The 23579-nt window shown below is 39.0% G+C and overlaps 2 protein-coding genes across 3 annotated transcripts in view; one reads left to right on the forward strand and one right to left on the reverse strand.

Moving 5' to 3' along the window:
* Positions 1 to 23579, forward strand: part of mAChR-B (muscarinic acetylcholine receptor) — a 57919-nt gene that overhangs the window by 2497 nt on the left and 31843 nt on the right. Inside the window, exons 1-2 of one of the 2 annotated variants that reach the window (XM_065478760.1) lie at positions 4762 to 4880; positions 21197 to 21299. In XM_065478760.1, coding sequence (XP_065334832.1) covers positions 21223 to 21299 — 77 coding nt within the window. In that variant the 5' untranslated portion in view covers positions 4762 to 4880; positions 21197 to 21222. Of the gene's footprint in view, positions 1 to 4761; positions 4881 to 21196; positions 21300 to 23579 lie in introns of those variants that run through there. The other variant, XM_065478759.1, reaches the window with a different exon arrangement.
* LOC135936079 (2-Hydroxyacid oxidase 1-like) lies at positions 1218 to 4509 on the reverse strand. Its single transcript, XM_065478761.1, has 6 exons — positions 3729 to 4509; positions 2363 to 2770; positions 1884 to 1982; positions 1699 to 1831; positions 1411 to 1642; positions 1218 to 1351 (listed from the first exon to the last, which is right to left on the reverse strand). The coding sequence occupies exons 1-6, from the start codon at positions 3869 to 3871 to the stop codon at positions 1287 to 1289; spliced, it is 1080 nt and encodes a 359-aa protein (XP_065334833.1). The 5' UTR covers positions 3872 to 4509; the 3' UTR covers positions 1218 to 1286.

Below are 23579 nucleotides of genomic sequence, written 5' to 3' on the forward strand. Positions count from 1 at the left end.
CAGTTTTGCTGTCAAAGAGCGGCTTAATTGCGTATGTATAGACAAAGGAGCGCGCCGAGCAGGGCGCTGGCGAAAATGCCGGCCCTTGAGCTAGGTTAATTAAAATGTGGGCCACAATGCCGCCGGCTGTAATATGCATAGGCGAAGGAAGCGCGTGCTTTTTGCCTTTTGTGTGTGTGTGTGTGTGTCCCTCCCTCTCTCTTTTCCTTATCTTTTCTTCTCACTCAGCAGCAGCAACCGCAGAATCGGGCGAATTTATGCGCGGCTCATGAAAAATGCATCGATATTTCCACACTCTTTCTCGATATTTTCCATTTCAGCGTCTTTTGTGTTTGCCGGGCGTAAAAGAAAAAGACACACACACATCTCTGCTGTTTTCCCAGCAGCACCGAGTTTTCTGTCAGCCAACTTTTTCGTCTCTTCCCGGTATTGGTGTCGCTCTTTCTCTCTCTCTCCGCTCAAATTAAATTTACACTTGCCACCGTGCGAAGGGCACACTTTTGGGCGTTTCTTTCGTGTCCCGCAAACTAATCAGCAACTTGACTCTCCTCGGCAAAACATTTTTTTCTCCAGAACAGCCAAAGTCTCTTCTCTTTGCTTCTTTAGAAGCGACAATCAAGATGGTTAAATTCTAGAAAGTTGCATTTTTAAGGAAGCGTCAAAAGAAAATTTTCTGAGAAAGTTAGCAATTGGGAATTTTAAACTACATTTTCATAAGAATAAATTATGTGATTTTGGCTAAATTTAGGTCACGTGGTAAGCCAAAAGTTTGCCTTGCTGGTTGTAAGCTGCGTCAGCCACCAGTAAAAAGTTAAGAAAATTGTAAAGTCCCAAAGGAAAAATTGACCTCCGGCTCTCTAGGCCCTCAAGAAGTGTCAAACTTTTTTTAAAGGCCAGTTGACAACGAGGTAAAATTCAGCCAACGCTTAAAAAATCTTTTTACGGCGGAGATATTTGCATAATTACTGCAGTAAAACTTTTTTAATACTTTCAAATGGAATTAAACTTAAAGATAGAATTAAAATATAAGATATTTTATGAAGAGTAGTCAAAAAGACAATTTTAAAATTATAAAATCCACTCAAAAAGACGAAAGATTTCTCCTGCAAACCGATTCCTGAGTTTTATCACGAGTTCAGTTGGTCCAGAAGTTATTTAGATGGCATTTTTTGATTCAGATAATTTATCAATAAAGTCTTTAAACTCAAAGTAGAAACTCGATGCTCAAGAAAAATTTAATTCTTATACTTAATAAATCTCTATTTTTAATTGAACTAGACATAGTACTACTCAAACCAATCAGATGGAGTTCTGACATAGTTTCTGTTAATTTCCGACACGTCCGACACACCTGTGAAATAAAAAAATATATATTCATAAAAAGGCTTTGAAAATAAATACGGAACAAACCAGAGAGCATCATTGTAGTTTCCAGCTCGTTTCTGAGAATGTCGAGCACCTTTTGGACGCCGTGCTGACCTCCGCAGGTCAATCCCCAAACGGCAGGCCGACCGATAAGCGCCATTTTCGCGCCGATGGCAAGCGCCTTGAACACGTCGCTCCCTGTGGAAATTCCGCCGTCAACGTACACCTCGCAGCTGGACCCTTTTAACTTATCAACGATTTCCGCCAGGACTTCTAACTGACAAAACTATTTAGAAGCCGGTTCTTTTCGTAAATGATTTGATTCAATTATACGGGGGCAGGAACGGTGTCCAACTGTCTTCCTCCGTGACTCGAGACAATTATTCCGTCAATGCTGTGCAGTAAAGCCAATTCTGCGTCCTCAGCGCACAGAATGCCCTTCAAAACTATCGGCAACGCTGTAATTCTGTCCTAATTCGTTAATTTTAATCGTTTTTAATTGTTTTAATTAGCATTACGTTTTTAGCCATTTGATGTCTTTCCAAGTGACGCTTCTGTCCAGCAAAGTCTGATTGTTAGAGCTGCTGCTTTGATTGGTCTCCTTGAAATTGGCTAGCCTGTGTAAAATTGGTTAAGTTTAAAATCTCAAAATGTCTTTAATTTTGACAGATGTTCCATGGATCAATTTACACGTTGGTTGACATGTCTTAAAAACATAAGCAGTTCAACAAATTAAAATACATATATTTTAAAAATTAATATATTCGTCCTGGTCCCGGCAAAATTGGGCAACGTTCAACTAACACCCAAATTTTCATTGTCGAATTGATTGTTGACCTTTTCTTGCAACAAGGAAATTCGCGTTTGGTTGTTGAAAGTTACGCAATTTTGCCGGGACCAGGACGAATAAAATTATTTCAACAATGAGAGATAAATTTAAAATAGATTATCCTTATCAAAAAGAAATTTCAAAAACTACTTCAGTTTGAAGTCTTACTCCAAGTGAGGTGGCAGAGTAAATTGGCTTCTAGCATCGTCGTATCGAATTCCGATGACTGGCGCGTCCACCGTAATGACGATTGCCTCAAATCCGGCCTTTTCGGCTCGCTTGACCAGCCTCTCGGTGAGCTTTCTGTCCTTGTAGATGTACGTCTGGAGCCAGTTGCGACCGCGGGGCGCCGCGGCCGCCACCTCCTCCAGGGCGACCGTGCTCATGGTGCTGAGCACGAACACGGCGCCGACCGCCTCGGCTGCCCTGGCGCTGCCTACTTCGCCCTCAGGGTGCGCCACCTTCTGCACGGCCCACGGCGAAATGCCGATCGGCAGGCCGCAAGTGCGGTTTAAAACGGTCGCCGCAACAGAGCATTTTGAAACGTTGCGCAGCACGCGCGGCTTCAGTTTCACCCTGAAAAAGTGGAATTTTGTCACAATGAATTTTTTATCGCTAAAAAGGTAAATAATTTTCAATGGATTCAGTTCAATTACATTATTTTTTGGCTAATAGAAAATGTACGTTTTTTAGCTGATTTTTCGCACTTAAATGTAACGTAATTAAAAAAATTAAAGATATTTGTACTGGTTTGACTAGAGCGTTTACAATCATTGGTACATAGGCCAAATTTAAATTATTTATTTTAATTATCAATCATATAAAATGAAATAAGCTCTTTCCATTAAATTTCAAGCTACTAAAACTGCAATCTCAATTAGTTCAACCCGTCAAAAAATGCCAATTAAAATTATCATCAACTGATATTGAGTTGAATTGTTTTGGTAACTGTCTAAAAACACAAGATATACCTGAGATTGCATTGCAACACCATTATTTAATTTGCGTTCAAACAAACCCTATTTATGCTAACATTCCGTCGTGGTTTTTACTTACTGTTTATTTAATTAAAGATACAAAATTAGTTTTCTACAAACTTGAACATGTTACAATTAGATACGTAAAATCAGCAAACCTTAAAACAATGACGGTAAATTAAATTTTATTATTTATTTAAGATTTAACCAAAACCAAACTTATTTGTTATTAAATTTTTATTTTATAAAATTATTAATTTCAATTTTTCCGTTTTAAAATATTCGACCCTGCAATAATTTTAAAATTAAACTAAAAATAAGAAAACTTTATATGTAAATAGTTTTTAAATACAACACCTAAGTGTATGAGGTTAAATATTAATAATTACCATTCACTTCATCTTGCGACTCAAAAAGACTGACGATTGATCAATTTTTATATAGATACGTTCACCAATTAAATCCTGATTAGATATGAAAGCATCCGGGTCGTGTTTGACGACAAACAAGAGCGGTCTTCTCCTTTGATCTCGAATGCGTGTAATTTAAATTTTTACCTGAGATAGGCATCCTTGGCAGCGCGAAATGAATTTCCGTGCCCTGCCACCGTTTTGAAGTATTCCAGGGCATGATTTTCCAACAGACTCGCGGCTCGGTCCTCAAAGTCTTTCACGCACACCAGCTTATCGAGGCTGGTCATGCTTGCTAATGCCGCGCACGGCTTTTTATCTCGCCGCTGGATTGATTAAGACGACACGGATAACGCCAGAAGTGCACACGGCACTTTAATGCAATATTTCATTTTCGCCCCTTTTAAAAAAAATAAACTTATTATGAAAATTTTAAGACATTTGAGCCCCCAGAAACCCACCAGGGGAATTGATTATGTATTAAAACAATGCAGTTTTTTGCCGTTTAAATATTATATGCCTCATACAACCTCTAGGTTCTTAAGAAAGGAAAACAATCGATTTTGTTTAATTTCGATATTTCAGAGTTTTTGTGAAATTGAAGTTCTTTAAAATTAAAAATTGTAATCAATTTTAAATCATTGCTGTTCTTTTAGAGACCTTTATTTTATTTAGAAAAAATTTGGTAAAATTGTTTTTGATTTATCAATTAAAACTAATAATGGAAATATATGATATCATTGGTCCAGTTAATTGTAGACTCATTGAGCGTTTGAGAAGTGTTTTTTCCAAAAAGATTATAAAATTACCGAAACTCACCTGTCAATACATCTGAAGTCGACCTCAAAGCTCTCTATACAAAGATTTAAACTTACAAAAATTTGAATTTATTTACAATTATTAAAAATAAACAAAAAACGTCTACGTCTAAAATAAGGACTGTTTAAAAAAACATCCTTTTTGTTGGAGAAATCACGTCTAAAATTCCTACCTTCTACTTATTAAAATTGCATGACGCGTCGTCTCTACGGAGAGCTCCAGACTCCACAGAATTATTTCAAAAATACCCTGCTGCTAATTTAAAATCAGGCTTCACTCGCTTATGACGGCGTGAATAAATTTTCTTGCCGAGCAAGCGCCAGTCAAAAATGGCAAATGTCAAAAGTCATGCAGATTATTAAGAAACTTTGCCGAGCCGGGAGAGTTGATGTGTATTGCCAAGTGGGAGCGCGGATCCTTTTCGCCTCTCTGAAAAGGCGCCGGTTTCGTTTTCCTCTCGCAGCGCAGCAATAAGAAAAGGTGAGAACAAAATGAGGTGCGCGCAGACCAGCCGGACGGCCGGCGGAGCAAAGGGAGCCGAGCAAACAGCTCCGGGCCGCTCAATCCGACGGCAAAGGCTAAAGCGCTCGCTCACTGCCGGATCTCGCAAATTGCAAAAATAATTTAGCCGCGTTTTCGGTCTTTCTTCTGTTTTTTTCTTCGATGCTTGAGACTTGAGACGGGAGGGGTAGAAACGAAAATACCGAAAATACAAGCGAAAATTTGAGTTGTTGTGTTTGAAAATATGCTCCATCTTTTTTTCGATTTTCAAATCTCATTAATCGAAATGTAAAATAGAGACACTATAATTTTTATTGGTTTTTAGTTGTCAGAGCTACATAACAACAACTTGAAAATTCTGGGAGCTTGAATACTGGCTCAAAATAAACAAAGAGTAAAAGTTTTTCGCTTTCTCTAAACTCGGGTGTGTTTTCACGCAGAAACTATGCTACCAGCGGACTTCATTTCTTGACTCTTTTAACTGTAGGAAAAGCTGTATTCTAGACACTTTGGTATATATAATTCACTGCTGAAGTTTGGTGTTTGGACCCTTGGAAATTTCAATTTAAAATTTAGGATAAAATTTCTAGATTAAAATCAACCATTTTACTAAAAACTTGTTAACTCGTTGAATTAAAATTTCTAAAACAACTGTTGGCAGAAAAATAATTTCATATTTCGCCGGAAAAAAAATGTAATCCTTTTTTAGGAAAATCTGGGTGGAATCTGGAGAAACGGGCCTCTCTGCATTCACAAAAATGAGAATATCTCGAGTTACGATGTTTCTAGGGCGATAAACTTGATACTGGGGGTCACTCTTGAGGTCAGATAAGACCATCAGAGAACAGCTAAGAGGAAATCGACCTCTGTCGAGCAACCAATATTAATAACTCCATCTTGAACAGGCTCTTTATGCATTAGATCTGCGAGATTTGCACCCCGTTGAAACGGTCAAGTCGAGAGCTAACAGAATAAGTAAAATTTTACTCTTTGGAAGCAATCAGGGCGCTCAGGAACGGGATTATGGGCAAATCTAGGTGTTTCCTGAGCACCCAGATATAGTTTCTATGCGTCGTCAAATAGCTAAGATTCTGAGATACACTTCAATTTATTTATGGAATATAATCTTACCATTTTTACATTTTCCCCGACATAAAATAATTACAGAAAAATCAAAAACTTTGTTTAATATTCAAACAACTTTAATTTTTTATCATTGAATTGAGTTTTAACTCAAAAATCTATAACAGCCACTAGATATTCAAATTCATTCAATCTTCTCCTCAATTTTAAGCGTCTGCGTGCGAAGTAGGGCAAACTCAATCAAATGGTATTGAAATGTGGACCGAGTGGCCTGCAAGCGAGACACAACCGAGAGCTAGGAGAAGCGACGAGCCTTTTTGAATTATTAAAATTTGTCGGCGTCGCGCAGGGATGTTTGGTGTCACTGCCTCATTCCTAATGCGGGACGCGTGCAGAGAGGCGTGGGAGCGAGTTATCGCCGTCAAATTGTGGACACTGACGAAACGGCTGCGTCAGAATGACAAATTAACTCGCAAAGTGCAGGGTGCAAAACGCCGAGTGATTTTCGGCGAATGCCAAGAAGCAGCAAATCGAGCCGCCGCTCTGTGCAGTTAAATTCGAAATTTCCTCGGCTGCCGCGGCGATTGCTTATTTCCGAAAATGAAATCAGAAAATAGGACGGATATTAAGCGGCGCGCGGAGGCGGCGGCGGCGGCAGCGGCGGCGAAGACACACGCGCGCGCCGCTGCCTCTTGGAAATGCGCTTAATGAGCCCGCGTCGAGCAACCGCCAGCGCGAATAATTTATTGCTTCATTTCTCGGCTTCGCCGCATTTTTTATTCAGACCAATTTTTCTCGCGAAAAGCGGGCAAATCAAATTACAGGACAGGAAAACACAACAACACGCAATCTGCATTTCATCTCTCAGAACGGCAATTTTGTTTTTCTTTCATGAAAATTTCTTCAGAGCAAGAATTGCTTGGTGAAACTTATTCATTTCTTTCAATGACCGTTTGAAAGCAGGCCATGGAAATGAAAATTTCTAGTTTTACCAAAGAAGAGATTAAATATATTTTTTTAATTGCAAAACAACACAAAAAATGAATTAATTTTAAAAATGAAAATTTCTATGTAAATGTCGTGTGATACGTATTTTGAGCTCTGCCCCCTAGAGTAAAAATACTGATTAGGTTTTCATTGAAACCGATATTTTATGTATGTGAAAAAGCCTATAGAGATGTGGGAGAAAATTAAGCTGAAAATTCATTGATGGAAAACTCTGTCTTTTATACTTTGGTGCCAATCCGTGGACCTCGCAGGGATCCCCAATGGACATTTTTTGTAAAAAAAGACTCAATCGTATGAAAAGAACTTACGAACAACACAAAATTTCATTTTTTCTAAAGGTAAATCATCCTCCTTAATTTTGCATTAAGAACTTTACACTTTGCCTTGAAGAGAGCTTTGAAAAAACCGTTCGATCTAAATAAAAAATCTCAAGTTTAGCACCAAACAACCATTTTCTCTTAAAATGTAGCATTTTCTGTCCTCATAGGAAAAATTTGAAATCTCAGTTATTTTCATCATGGATTGAGTCTACGATGATGGCCCAAAAGAGATAGAAAAAGCGGCAAAACAAACAAACACATACTGTCATTTGCAACGGGCTCGTGTCTGGTTCGTTCACAAAGTGTGCAAACACAGCCGCACGACTTTCCAGTATGGAAAAATAATATTCATTCGGCGGCGGGTCTGTTTAAACGCTACATCATTTGGTTGAGAAATACGAAAAGCTCTCGAATTACAAGTGCCCACTCGCCGATGCTTTTCCATGGAAATAATTAAAAATTTGCGTTGGCAAAAATCGGCCGGCTGCGAGTGTGTGCTGCGCCTGGGTTTTATTTCCGCGTGTGTTTCGGTGTGCTGCCTGCCTTTCTGCCTGCGTTGCCGAGCCTCTGTGAAATGAAAGCACAACATCAAAGCAGCCGCCTCGATTCGCACACACGCAGCACAGTTCCAGGCCATCGAGCCGCGAAAATAACGCGTGCAAATAAAGTAAATAATGATATGCACCTGAATAATGATTTGTCGTCGGAGCACAGCCTTTTTCCCTGCTCTGCCTTGCGTGGCACATACACACACAGAAGTCGCACACATACACATACACGCGCGCGCGCTCGCTCACTCTTTGCTTTTTGCTCATTCGAAGGGAAGAAGAGAGAGATAGAGGGCGAACATGCATGCATACAGTTAAGCATGTAAAAAGAGAAGGAGTGTTTTTGCTTGTTGAGCATTCGACGACGTTCCTTTTTTTGCATTTGGCAACCTTGAAACGGTTCTTCTGTTTTTAATCCCGCTGCTGCGGCGTCGAACAAAAGGTAATTCCTCGGTGATTTGGCACACAAAACGCCGACCGCACGTTCAATTCAGCTTTCTGGAAGAAATAGAGCTTCTTATTATTGCTTTGCGATGAAAAAACCGCTGCTCTGATGTTTCAAGTTTCGCCATGTTCCTACTCAGCTAGATTCGAGCTGAATGGAATTTACAGGCGAAAACAGGGCACATATATAGAGCTTTAAAAAATTTCAAACTGTCCAAAACTCTTTCTAAATTCAAAATTAAAAGAGTATAATATAAATAGGCATTTTGGCGGTGGAGTATAAGCACCCCTAAACACTTCAGGTCGAGACGAGTCTAATAGCGGGTAGTTCTGCAATTCTGAAGGTTACAACCCGGCATTGTGGTTAAAAAATTTGAGAACACAAAAATTTCATGCTTTTCCAAGTTTTGAAGTGGATGAATTTCTTGAAAATTAAAAAACAAAAACACTGAAACAGTAACACAAGTTCACACATATCACGGGACAACATTTAAGCATACATATTTCCAAAATTATAAACTCATTTGCAGAATATTTAATTCAATTATAATTTCTCACCATTTTCAAATTTTCATATTTTTTTTATCTCCGTGAATCCACAGGATTATGAGCTAAAAATAGCCTTGCTAAACGAACAATTGTGAAATCTTTGAGCAGAAAGGCGATTACGGCTGCTTTTGAGAGAAAATTCCGTTACATCTGCGTGCGTATTGTTCCTTTGGGTTAAATCTGCGGGGTTTAAACGTGTACGCAATCCTTTTCTGCTCTCGACGAGACGCGCGGCGGTTTCTCTTGCTTCGCGTTTCATTCAACGTGCAGCCTGCTTTCATTAAGCGACGGAAATTCCATCTTTTAACGCTTTTAATGCGACTTAATTGGACGCACGCCACTCGTCTTTGAGCAAAACGCGAGACGTGCGCTTAAAACAAAATCAACGGCGCAGAGCACAGCAGCGAAGCCCTCTGGAGACTCGAACCAAGATTCCAGGCACGTGCGCCGGTTTTCGAATTCCGCCGCGCACTAATTTTGATTGCCGCGATATGTGTGTATGTGAGCCGAAATCAAATTACATAAAGCTGTATAAACTGGTGAACAATATGCTCGGATATCAACGTGCGCATCAGATCGTGTGCTGATTAATGGCTTCAAATTGCAATTAGAATCGATCGAAATTGACGAATCGGTTGATTTGATTACAATTTAAGATGTTCAATCTCATTAACATTCCATTTGAGTGCATTCAGGAAATAATTAGGTTAATTTTTACAGATTACAAAATTAACTAATTGATTAATTTGAATAAAACGAGAAAATATGAGTCTCTCATGAGATATATTTATTTATTAATTTGCCTATTTGCGAGAGTGATTATACTAAATGGCTTTGAAACCAACTATTTAGAAAAATGTGGAACATTGACTAAAAAATAAGGACCGGAATATTCATTGATGTTGATCTGGCGTTTGTTCTACTTTTAATTTTTTATATTTGGACACCCAATGGACAAATAAATGGCCCAGAGTTGTTCAGCTGGTTAGAAAGTCGTGCTTTTAATGCGTAACTCAGGGGGTTTTATCCCCCCTTCAATTTTTTTTGTAAACAAAAGACATTAATGAAAAATCTGTCTCAATTAAAAAACATTTTCATGTTCTATTAAATTATTGTTAGAGTCGAGGATCTCTTAACAGCATAAATTATTTCGTCAACAAGAAAAATGACCTATTTTTATTGTTTTAATCATTTCAGTCTAACTGTGAAACTTGCCCTTGCCAATAGCAAGTTTTATGATTTCCAAATCCAGGAATAACTAACTATTAATTAGTTCTGATGCATCAAATGAACTGACTTGAATTGAGAGCAATGCTGAATGGGTGCGTGGACAAATTGAAAAGGTCGATTTTGCAATCGGAGGAGCAGAATGTGAGTGCGCTCGAATTATTTCGTTTATTTGCCGTGAGTAGCCGGCGGCTGAGAGCGCGCGCAAAGGCAAACAAGGCGTTAATTAAGCCGCCCTGCTTTTGGTCCACGTGAGGGATGCGAGGGCGCTGATTGTGCCCGGCCTCTAATTGAAAACCAACCACCCTCCCCCTGCCAAACCTCTTGCGAATGTCAAAAAGTTTCTTCTCCATTCTCTTATTCTCGAGTGAGCGAATTAGCGGGCTTTGTGCTCCCGCAACCGGCAATTAACGTTTCTCTGGCGGCGCGCGCGCGCGTGTGTGTGTCTGACGGCGAGTGTTTCGATTAACTGCAGCCAGGGAATGATCGGCACGCAACCACTCGGCGCGCTAAAATAACGTTTGTTTTTCTTTATACGACCACACAGAGCGAGAAGCCGACGTCTTAAACCAACACAGCACCGATAAACCTTAGTAATTGGGTTCGGGTTGCGCAGGAAAAAGGTGTCTTTTTGCTACGCACTAAAAGGTTAAAATAAATCCACAATGGAATTACGACTTGAGTTAGGACTTAAAGACGATTGACTATTTTTTGTGCGTCTGATTTATTTTTAGCAGGGTAAGCACTTCTTTTCCGCCATTTTTCCCCCAAAAAAATAACGATTTATTTTTTAGGTTTTTTTTTAAATCTATGGCCAATTCCCCAGTTGTATAAACCGTCAGTGTTTGAAGCCACCAACAGATGGTGCCACCGTAAACTTTCGTAATAAAGTTAATTTTAATTAATTAAAATTTTTAATCTGCGATTTCAGACTCAATCCTGCTCCTTTGCATTCTTCACCTAATATTCATTCTTTTGTCGTGCTGAAAACCAAAATCAGTCCAACCATTCGCCGTAGAAACGTTGGAAAACATTTTATATTTCAAAAAATAGTTGTTCACGATTCTACCGCGATTGGCTTAACCGATTTTGGTTTTCAGCACGTAAAAATAAAGAAAATTAAGTGAAGTGGCAGGATTGAGTCTGAAATCGCAGCGAAAGTGCCTTAAAATTAATTTTTTCACGAAAGTATACGGTGGCGCCATCTTTTGGCGGCTTGGAACACTGATTGTGAAGGTTCATACAACTGGTGAATTACCGAGAAGGTTCATAGAAAATATCATATCAGAGAGGAAGAGATTTCAATTAGATTTTACGACCTCAAAATCAGCAGATTTTTTTCAACTTGTTAGATTTCCAAAAAAATATCTCCTCTACCTTGAAATTTAAGCAAAACCAATACTAAATCGTATGGCATCTCGATTGAAATCTTCGGGGGTGCCTGCGGCAGGAATCGACCGTTGAGCTAGTTGGCGGAGATTGGCCGTGGACCAGCCTTGACCTCTGACCTACTAACTGCGGTCAGCGGCACAGTGGCGTGAATGTATTTGCCGAGCAAAAGCGGAACGGACACGAGGTTTTGATCTGCGCCGCCGGCCAGACCACTCGAAGCAAAACATTTTCGCCTCGCTGATCCGTGCACTCTTTACCTGCTTCTGCTCTAGCAAATCGCATTTTATTTAAATGCTGACCGACAGCCTAGAATAAAATGCTACATTTTATCAAAGCATGTTGAATGTTGAGGTTGCAAAAAATTCAGGGGATTTTTTTCTCGGTATGAGTGGGTATGAGAAAACTGAATACATTAAATAAAAAAGGATCGCTTCTTCAACGTCGAAACGGTTCATTTCGTATAGGAAAACAGCAAAAAGAGCATTTTAAATTTATAAATCAAGTATTTTGACATATAAAACAAATTACTTATTGCAGGTTCAATCGATTTTAACTCAATTTTCCGCTGGGATATTTAAATGACAGCTGTCTATGTGTTTTTAAATAGTATGAAATTATTTTAAAGAGATGTTTTAAAATCAATATGTTTGCAAAACAGACGAAGCTAAAACTTTTTTACTTGAAACACTTATTTGAGGTTACAATTAAAAAATTATTTTTCTGCAAACCTGACAAAATTAATTATCGCTCGGAATAAAGGGTTTTGATCTACCCTTACAAATGTATTTTGACAACTTTTACAATTAAGTTCAAAAAGCAGTGACCATTTAATAAAAGAAATAATCACGATAAAAATAGTTAAAATTTTAAGCTCCTAAAAAATACTCGTTCGAGTCCAAAATAAAAATGACTGCTTCCATATTTTTAGCTGAAATAAATCGATTAATATTCCCAGTTGCGTTTTGCGCCATGATATATTTCCTCTCTATAAATATAGCATCCCCTTGAGCTAAATAAAAATAAGCTGTATTTTCTTTTTGCACTACTAAATCTCGCGCATTTTCCCAAGAAGCTGCTATTTTCCTCCTCGGCCGCGTTTTCTTTTGGCCCCCATTAGAAGAGGAAGGAAAGAGGAAAAAACACAGCGTCAGCAAACGGATTCCACGGATTTTCCTTATTTTATTTCGCTGACAGAGGCCTGCTAGGGTGGCGGGGGGAGGGGGATCGACAAACGTTTTTTGTCAGGTGAAGTGCAAGTAATTGGCGGCCTAGCGAAATCCGGTGAATCCGTGGCGATTTCTTAATTGGACTAATTACCCACTCGACCTCTCGCGATCGACGCGCGCGCGTCTTCACAATTAAATTCGGCCGTTGACGCTCGTCCGCTCGCTTTTCCACTGCTGCATTCCACAGGGAGAACCCTCGAAAAATCAAACTTGCGCTCCCGTTAATGATGCTGCTGCGCCGCACAACCCGCGTGTGTTGCGCATCGCCCTCAGCCGTTCGTTTGCTTCCGCGATTTTGTTAATCATGCTCGGCGTGTGCGACTGTGAAACTTTATTCCATTTGATATTTTTAATCGTCTCTCTAAATCATTAGCGAATATTCGTTTTCCTGTATGCTGGAAAAGTAAAAATAAAATGAACTAGAAAAAAATGTCTGTTAATGAGGGAAAGTCATGACAATTTTTTAAATATGGATGTTTTCGAAATGCAGAGGGTCAAAGGTTGAAAGAAGGGCGTTTATTAGATTGAGTGAAATGTGAAAATATTAAAATGGATTTTTTCCGCAGAAAATTCTTGTGGTCGTACCTTCGAGGCCATGTAAGACCATCAGAACCTGTAAAAAATTTAACCTTGGTTTCAGGGTAGCCCTGAAATTATAAATTTCCTTGTATAGCCATTTAACAGGTTTTTTAATCTAAAAATAATTGGTAATAACAAGTCAAACTTAAGTAATCCCTTTTTTCCCTGCCCAAAATCGGACATATTAATTTTTAAAGCCAACTTAAACGAGTATTTTTATGAATAAAACTATTGCTAATTTTTTTCTCGAAAAAACCGTTTTCATGCTGCTTCAGTATCGCAATTTTGATTGTTTCTAGTATGTTTTTAAAGCATATTAATACGCATAATTATTGTCATTTTTTGCGGCAATTATCCTATTTCTATTCTGATGCTAGTAAAATAGAAAAAGAAAATGATTTACTGTTTAAAAAACCGTTGAACGAGGCAGTTTTTCACGATTGTCAGAGGAGGGAGGATACGCATTTATTATTAGCATTTGCATAAGAAAGTGTGGTATATATATTATGTTCTCAAAAAGTTCGCTAAGCTCCGTTGTGCAGAACGACTCTTGCAGACGTAATCGCATTATTTAAGGAAAAAATGTAACAACGCGCAGGCTAAGGGATTCAAAACGTCGTATAAACCCGCGGTTTATTTTCCCCAAAAAGTGGCAGGTGCGAATTAGAGCGGAATTCCTCGAGCAAACGAATGAATTTTGCATCGTTAATTCGGACCTTCTTTTCATATTAAATCAGCAAAAATTGTTCCGCGTCTCGTACCAGGTCGTGCGGGAGGCGAGTGAGGCGGCACGGAGGAAATTGTCGGGCCTGTTGCTTCATAAATATCGTAGTGGCGTTTTGCCTGCGTGCGTGGCGGTGGCGGCTTCATTTTTCAGAGCTCGCGCGATATCCAGCAGCCATTAAGTCGGCCCTGGATAAATGATGCAAACTGACGCTCCATTTTTAACGGCCGCGCACTCGCCTATTTCCCCCGAGGCTCTAGCTGCCCCCCTCCCCCTGGCGCAAGAAGGGGGTGAGTGTGAGATCGAATGGAGCCTCCCTTTCCGAAATTGTTCCACGCACGTCAGATAAGGGACACTATTATTTAAGCAACACACACACTTGTCGGCTTCCCCGTTCATTTCCAGCTGCAGCTCATCTGATTCTAACAAGAAAAGTTTCCAGACCGCGTCGATGAAGGGATGAGCGGAGAACTCGGCTGCGGTTTATTCGCCAAGTTCTCTCAATTCTTACTAATAACCTCCGCACTGTGAAATTGCTCCAGATTATATCTACGTCGTTCTAACGATGTCAACTAAAAAGTGACTTTCATAAACTGTTTCACGAGGAAAAGATGAAGAAAATTATGGGAAAACTTTTAAATTGACCGAACAAACTACATTTAAAATAAAAATTCTTTTTTGAAAATCCAAGGCCTCCCTTAACAATGAGTGACAAGAAAATAGCAAACTTTATTAATCAACGGAGTCGATTTTATGAAATTCCGCGCTGGCACGTCATTGGAGGTTTACCTGTAACAAAAGGCAAGTCTTGTTTTGTTTGCTGTGCTGCAGAGCCAAGCCAATAAGGTCTCTGTTCGACTGAACAATCATTGACATTAACTCCCCTGGAACCGAGCCGCACGGGCTGAAGAACGTCAAAATTAATTGATGCCTTCAGGGAGTAGTTTCATACGCTACAAATTAGTTTCTAATGCTTATTCGCTGCGGTTATAGCAGGCAATAACCGACGCTAATAATTGCGTTCTAAGCGAACGTGCGGCAATTATTTTGGTTAATCACAAAGGACATACTAATTATGACTCAATGTTTCTGTACCAATGGATTCAAATGATACTTACTCAAAGTTTATCATGTGTAACAAAAATTTTACTCGAAGAAAATGATGGGTCGGAGGACAAAATCAATGAAATTGACATCAGAAATCATTCTTTAATAGAAGAATACGTACAGTAATTTTTTGGAGAACTAATACACCGCAAATAATATTAACCCAAAAAATCGGGTTCTGATCATCAGAATCGCAAAAACTAAGCACCGTTTGACTCGTCTCGATCTCCCCTGACCAGCTGAAGAGTTTAGGGGGTGCTATTCCCCACCCCTATCAATTATCCTGCAACAATTTATGTTAGCAAATATGAACTAAAAAGCAGCCTCAGGCAGGGCTTAAATCCAAAACTCACTCTAAATTGACTATTTGTATAAACCTTTTTAATGATTGAAGCCGCCAACCAGATGGCGCAACCATATACTTTCTTAAAAATTTAGTTTTAAGGCACTTCCGCTGCGATTTCAGACTCAATCCTGCCACTGTGGGTTTTTCACTTAATATGCTTTCTTTTGACGTGTTGAAAACCAAAATCGGTTAAGCAAATCGCCGTTGAATCGTGAAAAACTATTTATTATAAATAAAAAAAATATTTTCCAACGTTTCTACGGCAAATGGCTGAACTGATTTTGGTTTTCAGCACGTCAAAAGAAAGCATATTAAGTGAAAAACTTACAGTGGCAGGATTGAGTCTGAAATCGCAGCGGAAGTGCCTTAAAATTAAATTTATTACTAAAGTATACGCGTGGCGCCACCTGTTGGCGGCTTCGAACACTGAGGGTTTATACAACTGGCGAATTACCTTTTCAAAATTAAAACCGTATATATTTACATTAAATGCAAAACTATTATAAAATTCCAGCGTTATTAAAGTTTCAACTTTGCTCAAGGGGATATGCAATATCGCAGATTTGGGGGTGGAGGATGTAGAGCCCTCTTTCTTTTTTTATTTTCACGCAACAGAATAAAATTAAATGTCGGAGTTGCATCAGTGGCTTGTTGCTGCAATGGATGTATTAAATTATTTGATTGGCTCAGGTGTACACGTTGCCAAGCCGAGCTTTTCACGCTCTAGTGAGTTGGTTGACAGACGAGAGACGTGCATATTATCCGTTATCCTGGTCGGCACCTGAGCTCGTCTCCAGAAAAGTAGAAACATTTAATGAATCGCTCATTCATGCGTACGCTGTTCGCCTTGCCTTGTCGCCGCCACTGGGCAAATTGGACGCGCCAGCTTCACGGCGGCGGAGGATGCGACGCGCGGTGGGTCGATTCCACCCGCTATAGCGCGGGCTAAAACTAGGATAGCCCCAGCTTTTTGCATTGCAATGTGCGCAGGGAGCTAGGTGCATGCATAATCCAACATAAGTAGGCCAAGATTTAATTTTCCTCCACTGTTTGCGAGATAGAAACCAACAGGGACGCCGCTTTTCTGTCGGATTATAATGATAACGACTCCAGAAAGGAAGTTTTGTTTACATGTGGATGAAATTCCAGGGCTGATCCCAAACGCGTGCTTTTCGGTACAAATGTATCCTTCTCGAAACTTGCTGAATTTGAATTTTTAATGCATGCTGATGTTATATATGTGTCATCAAACACGCAGTCGATACAGTTCAAGAAATGGTAAAATGCAACAGACAGATCACATGTTGATACAAATCGCTTTTATGAGGCCTAGATTTAATGACTTTAAACAGAGTTACAACTTTTTTGAAAGATCCGGTTAAAAATTGAAAAAGTCATGATAAAAACACCAAAAATCATCTGAAAAATAGTGCTTGCCATTCTTTTTTAAATGGCCCACTTTTCTGCTTTCAAAAACGACATATTTTGGCGTTTTCCACATTCAACAGTTAAATAACAGTGACAACATGCTTAAATGAGGTGGATATAAAGCATGAATATTTCCATTCATAGTTGAAAAACAGATCATTAAGCTAAAATAAACTGCAAAATTGCGAGAGCCACCTCAAAATCAAATTTTGCTGACAATGAGTATGTTATGTAGGTACCTATATGCTATTTCAGCAAGTATAAAATAAATTTCCACAATAAATAATGGAATAAAATAGGCAACTAAACAATAAATCATTTTTTTAATCTAAACCGATGGAAAACCAAAAATAAACGAAACTAAATACTTGTGTAATGATAATTTAGGAAGTTTTGACCGTTATAATTAAATACTCTTCCTAAGGGATGCATTGGTACATCATACTGAGATTGACCGCTTCTCACTATAATAGCTGTCCAATCTGTGTTTTTTTTATATCCCTGGTTGCCAAGTATAATTCATCATTGCACACAAGTATTGAGATTCGTTGATTATATTGGTTTTCTATCGATTTAATTCTATTCATAGCGGAAATTTATTTTATACTTGCTGAAACAGCATATAGGTACATTACAGTATATTTCTAAAAAAACGCAGCTGTTTTGCAGATAAAATTACGAAAATCTTTCCAAGAGATCTTAATTTTATTTTTGCAGCTCTAGCTCAGTGCACTTCTAATTCCAACTTTAATCAAATCTAGACTCGTTTGAAGAGACGCTCAATCTCGACAAACACACAAATTAAATGTGCCTCACTCAGTAGAACATACTGCACTGCTCCAACAAGTCTCCTTTCAAGACGGGAAATTTTTGCGTAATTACTTGAGCGTTACGCAAGAGTGTATCCGCTGATTGCATATAACCCAGTTTTCTCATCGCAAGTCAATCTAATCAGATAATGAGAATGCGCGTCTTTCTATTCAAACCAATTCGATCGCAATTAATAAAACTTTGGAGAACGAGGAGCGCGCAGTAGTTTGAAAGGAGAGTGCTAGCTGGAAACGCAAAGTGCGAGTGCTAGCACTGACACAGATTCATTCGACGCGGCGACTTCATTAGCGGAATGCAATTTGCGCAGCGCTCTCGAACACGTTAATTACGTAAAAATAACCAGGCGAGCTGCATCATCAGCGCATCACGAAATACAAACACACACACATACACAAACAGACGGAGAGAGCGAGAGTTGTGCGCGGAAATCAAAATCAGCAGCGCGCGGTTCCACCGACCGCGATGCCGCCGACTCAGCAGAGCAAACTACACACACATGTATGTGTGTGTTTGCCGAGTTAATTGAACTGCGAGAGAGCCACTTGTGCCCAAGTTGCGCCTCGGTCGGAATCGGACTCGCGCACGCACCAAACTTCCCTAACTAAACGCGCGCACTAACTGATTATTCGAGACGGAATGTGGCGAGATATGAGCAGTTGTATGTGATTCCAGCACATATTAGGCCCGTCTGGCTTTTGGTGATTTAGCCGAAAGATAATTAAGCGTACGTACGCATACCCGACTCCTTCCCATGAAGATCATTACTAAATCCAAATTCCTTGTACACTGCCTGAAACGTCGAATAAATCGAGATTGCTTTGTATTTTTTGCAGAGTTTCCAAAATCTTAAGCTACATAATTGTTTGACCTACAAAATTATTTGTCAAACGTAGAACAATTTTGATCCCAGTTTTTTTTATTTTCTTAAATCTGAACAAGACATAAAATCCTCTAAAATAACTCGCTCCTGTAAAGAGGTCGATTGTAAAAATTTGTACCTAATATTTTAGAGTTCAAGCTTGGTCCACTAGGGCAACCCCAAGTGCAAGAGGGCTGCAATTCAATTTAATTCATGCCAGCGGGGGTCAGATTCTTGCGACGCGCAGATATGGCGTCCGGTGGAGTATGGCGCGAAAAAGCGGCTACGAAAAAATGCGCGAAAAGAACCAAGTTTTCGTCAATATTTTAACACAATTTGCATTTCTAATTGTGTCTTTTGGATCATAAAAACAAACTCTTGACACTCGTACGGCAATCCAAAGAGAGCTTTTTGTTTCCCATATTCAGACGCCATCTTTGATCTGCGTAAAAGGAAACAATTTTATCGCACATCTGGACCCCGCTGAATCATGCTTTCTACATTGCCCATGCAGAAGAAGAACAGCAGTTCCTTATTTTCAACAAAAATTAAATTGATGTGCCCGCGTTTTCCACGTTTAAAGTTCTTTTCCTTCTCTCTCTCGCTCTCTTTTTTGATAATCACTGCAGTCACCTTCGGTAAATATCCCGTTTATCTTCCGAAAATCCCGTCATAGCTATAATGAATGGCTGCCCCAGGGTGAAGTTAGCCAGATTCCGGCAATAAAAAGAGACGTTATAGAACGTCGACATTATTCGGGTATATGCAGCGTGCAATCAGGGACAAATTTGGCTCGATTTACTGTCGGCCCGGGTTAATTACAATTAGTTTTGCGGCTCACTATGAGCGCAGGCAAGAACGGCCCCGAGGCACGTTTTCGCAATTTAAAAGCCATACAGGCAGGCCGGGCAGGCAGCGAGATGTAATTAAATGCCGCGCAGAGCGGCGTGCGCGATTAATTATTGCGTTTCTTGCGCACTCGGTCGGGCCGATATCGCGCGAGAGGCTCACCCGGCGATTAATCTTGCTAGCGCACACACACACACACGAAAACAAAAAAAGCTACGCTTTCCGGCTGGACGCATCGCAGCAGCAGGCCCGAAGCAAAAAGTAAATAAATGGATGGAAGAGATTGAGCGCACATTTATTGACGCTGACGAGCATGAAAAGTGGCACTAAAACTTTTTCTCCGGCAGCCGCCAATTTTCGCTCATGTCATGTCACAATAATCGGGTGTCTCCCGGCGCCGGAGACAACACACTCCTTCGCCCTCTACTTTTTGCTGATTCAAGCAGTTCATTATTTTTCATTTTTCTTTGTCCGCTCTCTTCACAGCTGAATCGTCTTTTTTTGCACGGAAATCATTATCCTCGTCGCATTTTTTTATGAAAAAGCAGAGTGACAAATTGTCATTATCTCGCAAACATGTCAAATATGATATGAAAACAAATATTTTTCTAGGATTAAAGAGATGATTTTAAGGATTGAACGAATTGGAATTCGTCCTTTAATGAGTGATTCGAAATTTGCCCATAAATTAATTTATAAAATCTTAATGAATGTTTTAGCGGAAGACATCTTCAAAGAAACGAAAGGGTGTTCGGTAGGTTTAAGAAAACTTATCGAGACGTATATTTTTTGCTTAAACTGTGACTGGTAGAAACGAAAAATGTATAATTAAACTATATGAATTTGAAAATTTCCCGTTTTGTCGTGGATATTTTTTATTTTATTTACTTAAATACACGCAAGAATACAATGCAACTGAACACTTTGGTTTATCTTTAATTGCCAACTGAAAGGAATTTTCGCCCTCAAAAAATTTTAATTTCAAGATCAAATTACCAGAAAATTAAACTTAAAGCAGTCTGCATGTAATCAGTTTATTTCCACGAAACCTTTCTGGCGAGATGGCAAAAATGCCATTGAGAGCCCGTTTCAGCAGAGGCGTAATTCTTAATTAGCTTTCCTGCTCATTAACCCGCGCCCACTCGACACGCTTTCAATTAATCCGCTAAACGAAGGAACGTGAGCGGTCTAATTTCCCCTCTGAGAGCAACAAAAACGATTATTATTTTTAACTCGCTCCCGTTTTCTCTCGCCTGAGCAAACAAACAATGAGAGTAGCTATAGTGTTCCTCCGAAGCAAACAAATTACGTGAACCCTTTACACAATTACGCCGACCAAGGGAGCGAAAAACGGGTGGCTCTCTTCTCCGGGTGTTTTTATTTTCTCTCTCGCTCTCGCTCTGCCTTCCATCGCCTCTCGTGTTTCAAATCCTGATTTGCGGGAATAAATACGAGATCTCTTGGTTCTAGAGAAATAGTGATGGTAAATTTTGTCTACAAATTTTTGGATTTTTATCTTTTGAAATTATATTATATATATTATTATATATTATAATAAATAAGAAAGATAAATGTTTTTAATTTTAAATCTAACTTAAAACATCATGATTTTAGTGGGAAAATATCAGTTTACACCACCTTTAGCATAAATAATAAATTTTCTCGCATCTCCCTTGGGTGCCAATTAGACGCGACGAATTACTCACTCGCCCAGCATGTTCCTCGATGGTCTCTGACTTTGTATTCTCAACAGGTGTGCGTGTTTTTGCCCGCAGGTCGAGTCGAGGCCTTTGTCTTCGTCATGCTGGACTACGAGGACGCGGACTATGGAAGCACCACGCCCGTTTACACCATCGGCTCCGACTTTATCGCTCAATGGTAATGTAGAAATCATTATTTTTACTCTCCAACTCGCAATTGCTCTCGTTTCGACTCGTGCGCGTTTGACTTTCAAATAATACGAGACTCTAGAAAAAGCTCTTAGAATCAAATGTTCCAGCAATTAAGATTTCAACGTAAGAGCAGGGCTTTTAGCTTTCAACCCATCAAGGGTAAATTAAAAAAAAATCAGTGGTAATCCCAAAGAAATTTTAAACATAATCATTGCAGGGGTTGTAGAGAGTCCATACGTTTTTTTTTTGCTACCTAGCTGTTTTTTGGGAAAAGAGCAAAAAAATAGTGTTCTCAAACAATAAACAATTGATATTGAATTCGTAACCAATTTTCCCAAAACAAAACTTCTCAATGAGTGTAATAAAATACACAAAAAGGAGTAGAAAAAAATGCCAGTACAATTGCTAAAAGTTGGAAGCAAGTTCATTTAAATATGAAAACGTGACTGCAACGGAAAAATTGTTTACGTGACTCAGTGTGCGTGCTCTTAAACGGGGATCTATAACTCTATGAAATGGTTTTAAGAGTCTAACCATAGTACACAACCAATTACCACATATGATTGCTAACGTTTCCAGATTTTCTAAATGAATAAATTCAATTATTCCCAAAACCGCAGTGAAAAACTATGGGAATTTTAGAATTAATCAATTTTGATATAAATTCACCCGCCATTTTGCCAAACCCTGAACCATTTTCATTTTTTTAATCAATATGCAAGCGTCTAAACGATCAAAACGCGCTAGTTTAGGCTTCCGGGGACCGAAATAACCTCGTAAACGGCGTGTCTTCGTCACTGCTGTCTCCACGCGGTGTGTGTGTGTATGTTCGGAAGGTTGGTGCACACGACGAAATTATATTTGTAAGGCGGCGGTGTGCGCGAGAGCCTGTCACAAGTAATACACTTCAAAAGCAAGCTCCGAGCAGGGCGAGTTGTTCTCTAATCATCCGCCGGAAAAGTAATCTAATTTACCGGCAGCGACGGCGGCTGGATCAAGCAGCGGAGCAGGCCAAAAAATGGATGGAGCACCGGAGAAAGAGAGGCAGGATGAAGAGAATGCTGTCATAAAAACGGAATCCGCTCGCCGTGGGCGGCTGCTCGCCAAGAAAATGAAAATTTCCATTCTGAAATTCGTTCGGTAAAAAAATGTTGTTAATATTCGGCATATTTATCAACATCGTTTAAATGTAAAAAAACCCTCTCCATTTGAAATTTTAGGATTGCTTCAATTCAACTGTAGCGATTTTTTTCAATTGAAACGGAATAAATAACCAGCAGCTTCAAAATTAAAAATTTCTTGTTTGAAATCTTGATGATATTTCGAGGAAATGAATATTTTGTGCAAAACACAGAGCTTTGAAATAAAGACAAATGACTTTTCATAGCTTCAAAGCATCAAATGAGAACAAATAATGGTGCAATTTAGTTAGGCTGCTGTATTCAACTGAGAAAACGCCTAAAGTCTGGAGCAGAGAATAAAACTTTTGTAAGTGATCTGAAACCATCTAAAATTGATGGCCTACATTATAGGCCAAAAACCTGTAAAAGAATAAATCACTTTTAGAAGAGACCAAACGAGCATCTAAACGTTCTTCAGAAATAATGGCAGTGATAGCCGATTAATAATTGCTATTTAAAATGACAACCAAGGAAAATTTTAGCGCTTGCACAATTTTTTTACAGTTTTTCAATTAAATAAAGGTAGGTGCGTTAAAAAACTGTCTTGAAACAAATTATTTTGCTAGATTAATTATTCCGAAGGTACGGCTTTTTCTGGAATGGTCTTACGTCTCACTTGTAAATTTAAATTGTGAGAATTAATTGTTTATTTGAGGTGATGGCAAGTTGGCAAAATCGTAACTGTGTAGAATATTTAATTTATTTCAGTTTTTATATAATTATGTTTGAAACAATCGCGTGCCAGTTGACTCAAAAGGTGTGCAGCCGGAAACTGACCCGTTCAGGAGCACGCCAAACGCAAACAAAAATAAATAAAATAAATAATAAAAATTACGATTTTGCCAACCTGTCATTACCTCAAATAAACAATTCACTGTCACAAAATAATCTGCTTCTGATTTATAAGGCTATATAAATAATGGTCTTTAAACAATATAACAAAAATATGTAATTTACTCAGTTCATTTGATGAAGTCTTAATTAAACGTATAAAATCTGGGTTAAAATTATGCATTCCTGAGGGCTAATCGAAAACGCCTGAATCGGCGTATAATGCGAAGGAAACAATAGATGTCAAAAGGCGT

This window comes from Cloeon dipterum, chromosome 2 (genome assembly GCF_949628265.1).
Source record: "Cloeon dipterum chromosome 2, ieCloDipt1.1, whole genome shotgun sequence".
Classification (NCBI taxonomy): domain Eukaryota; kingdom Metazoa; phylum Arthropoda; class Insecta; order Ephemeroptera; family Baetidae; genus Cloeon; species Cloeon dipterum.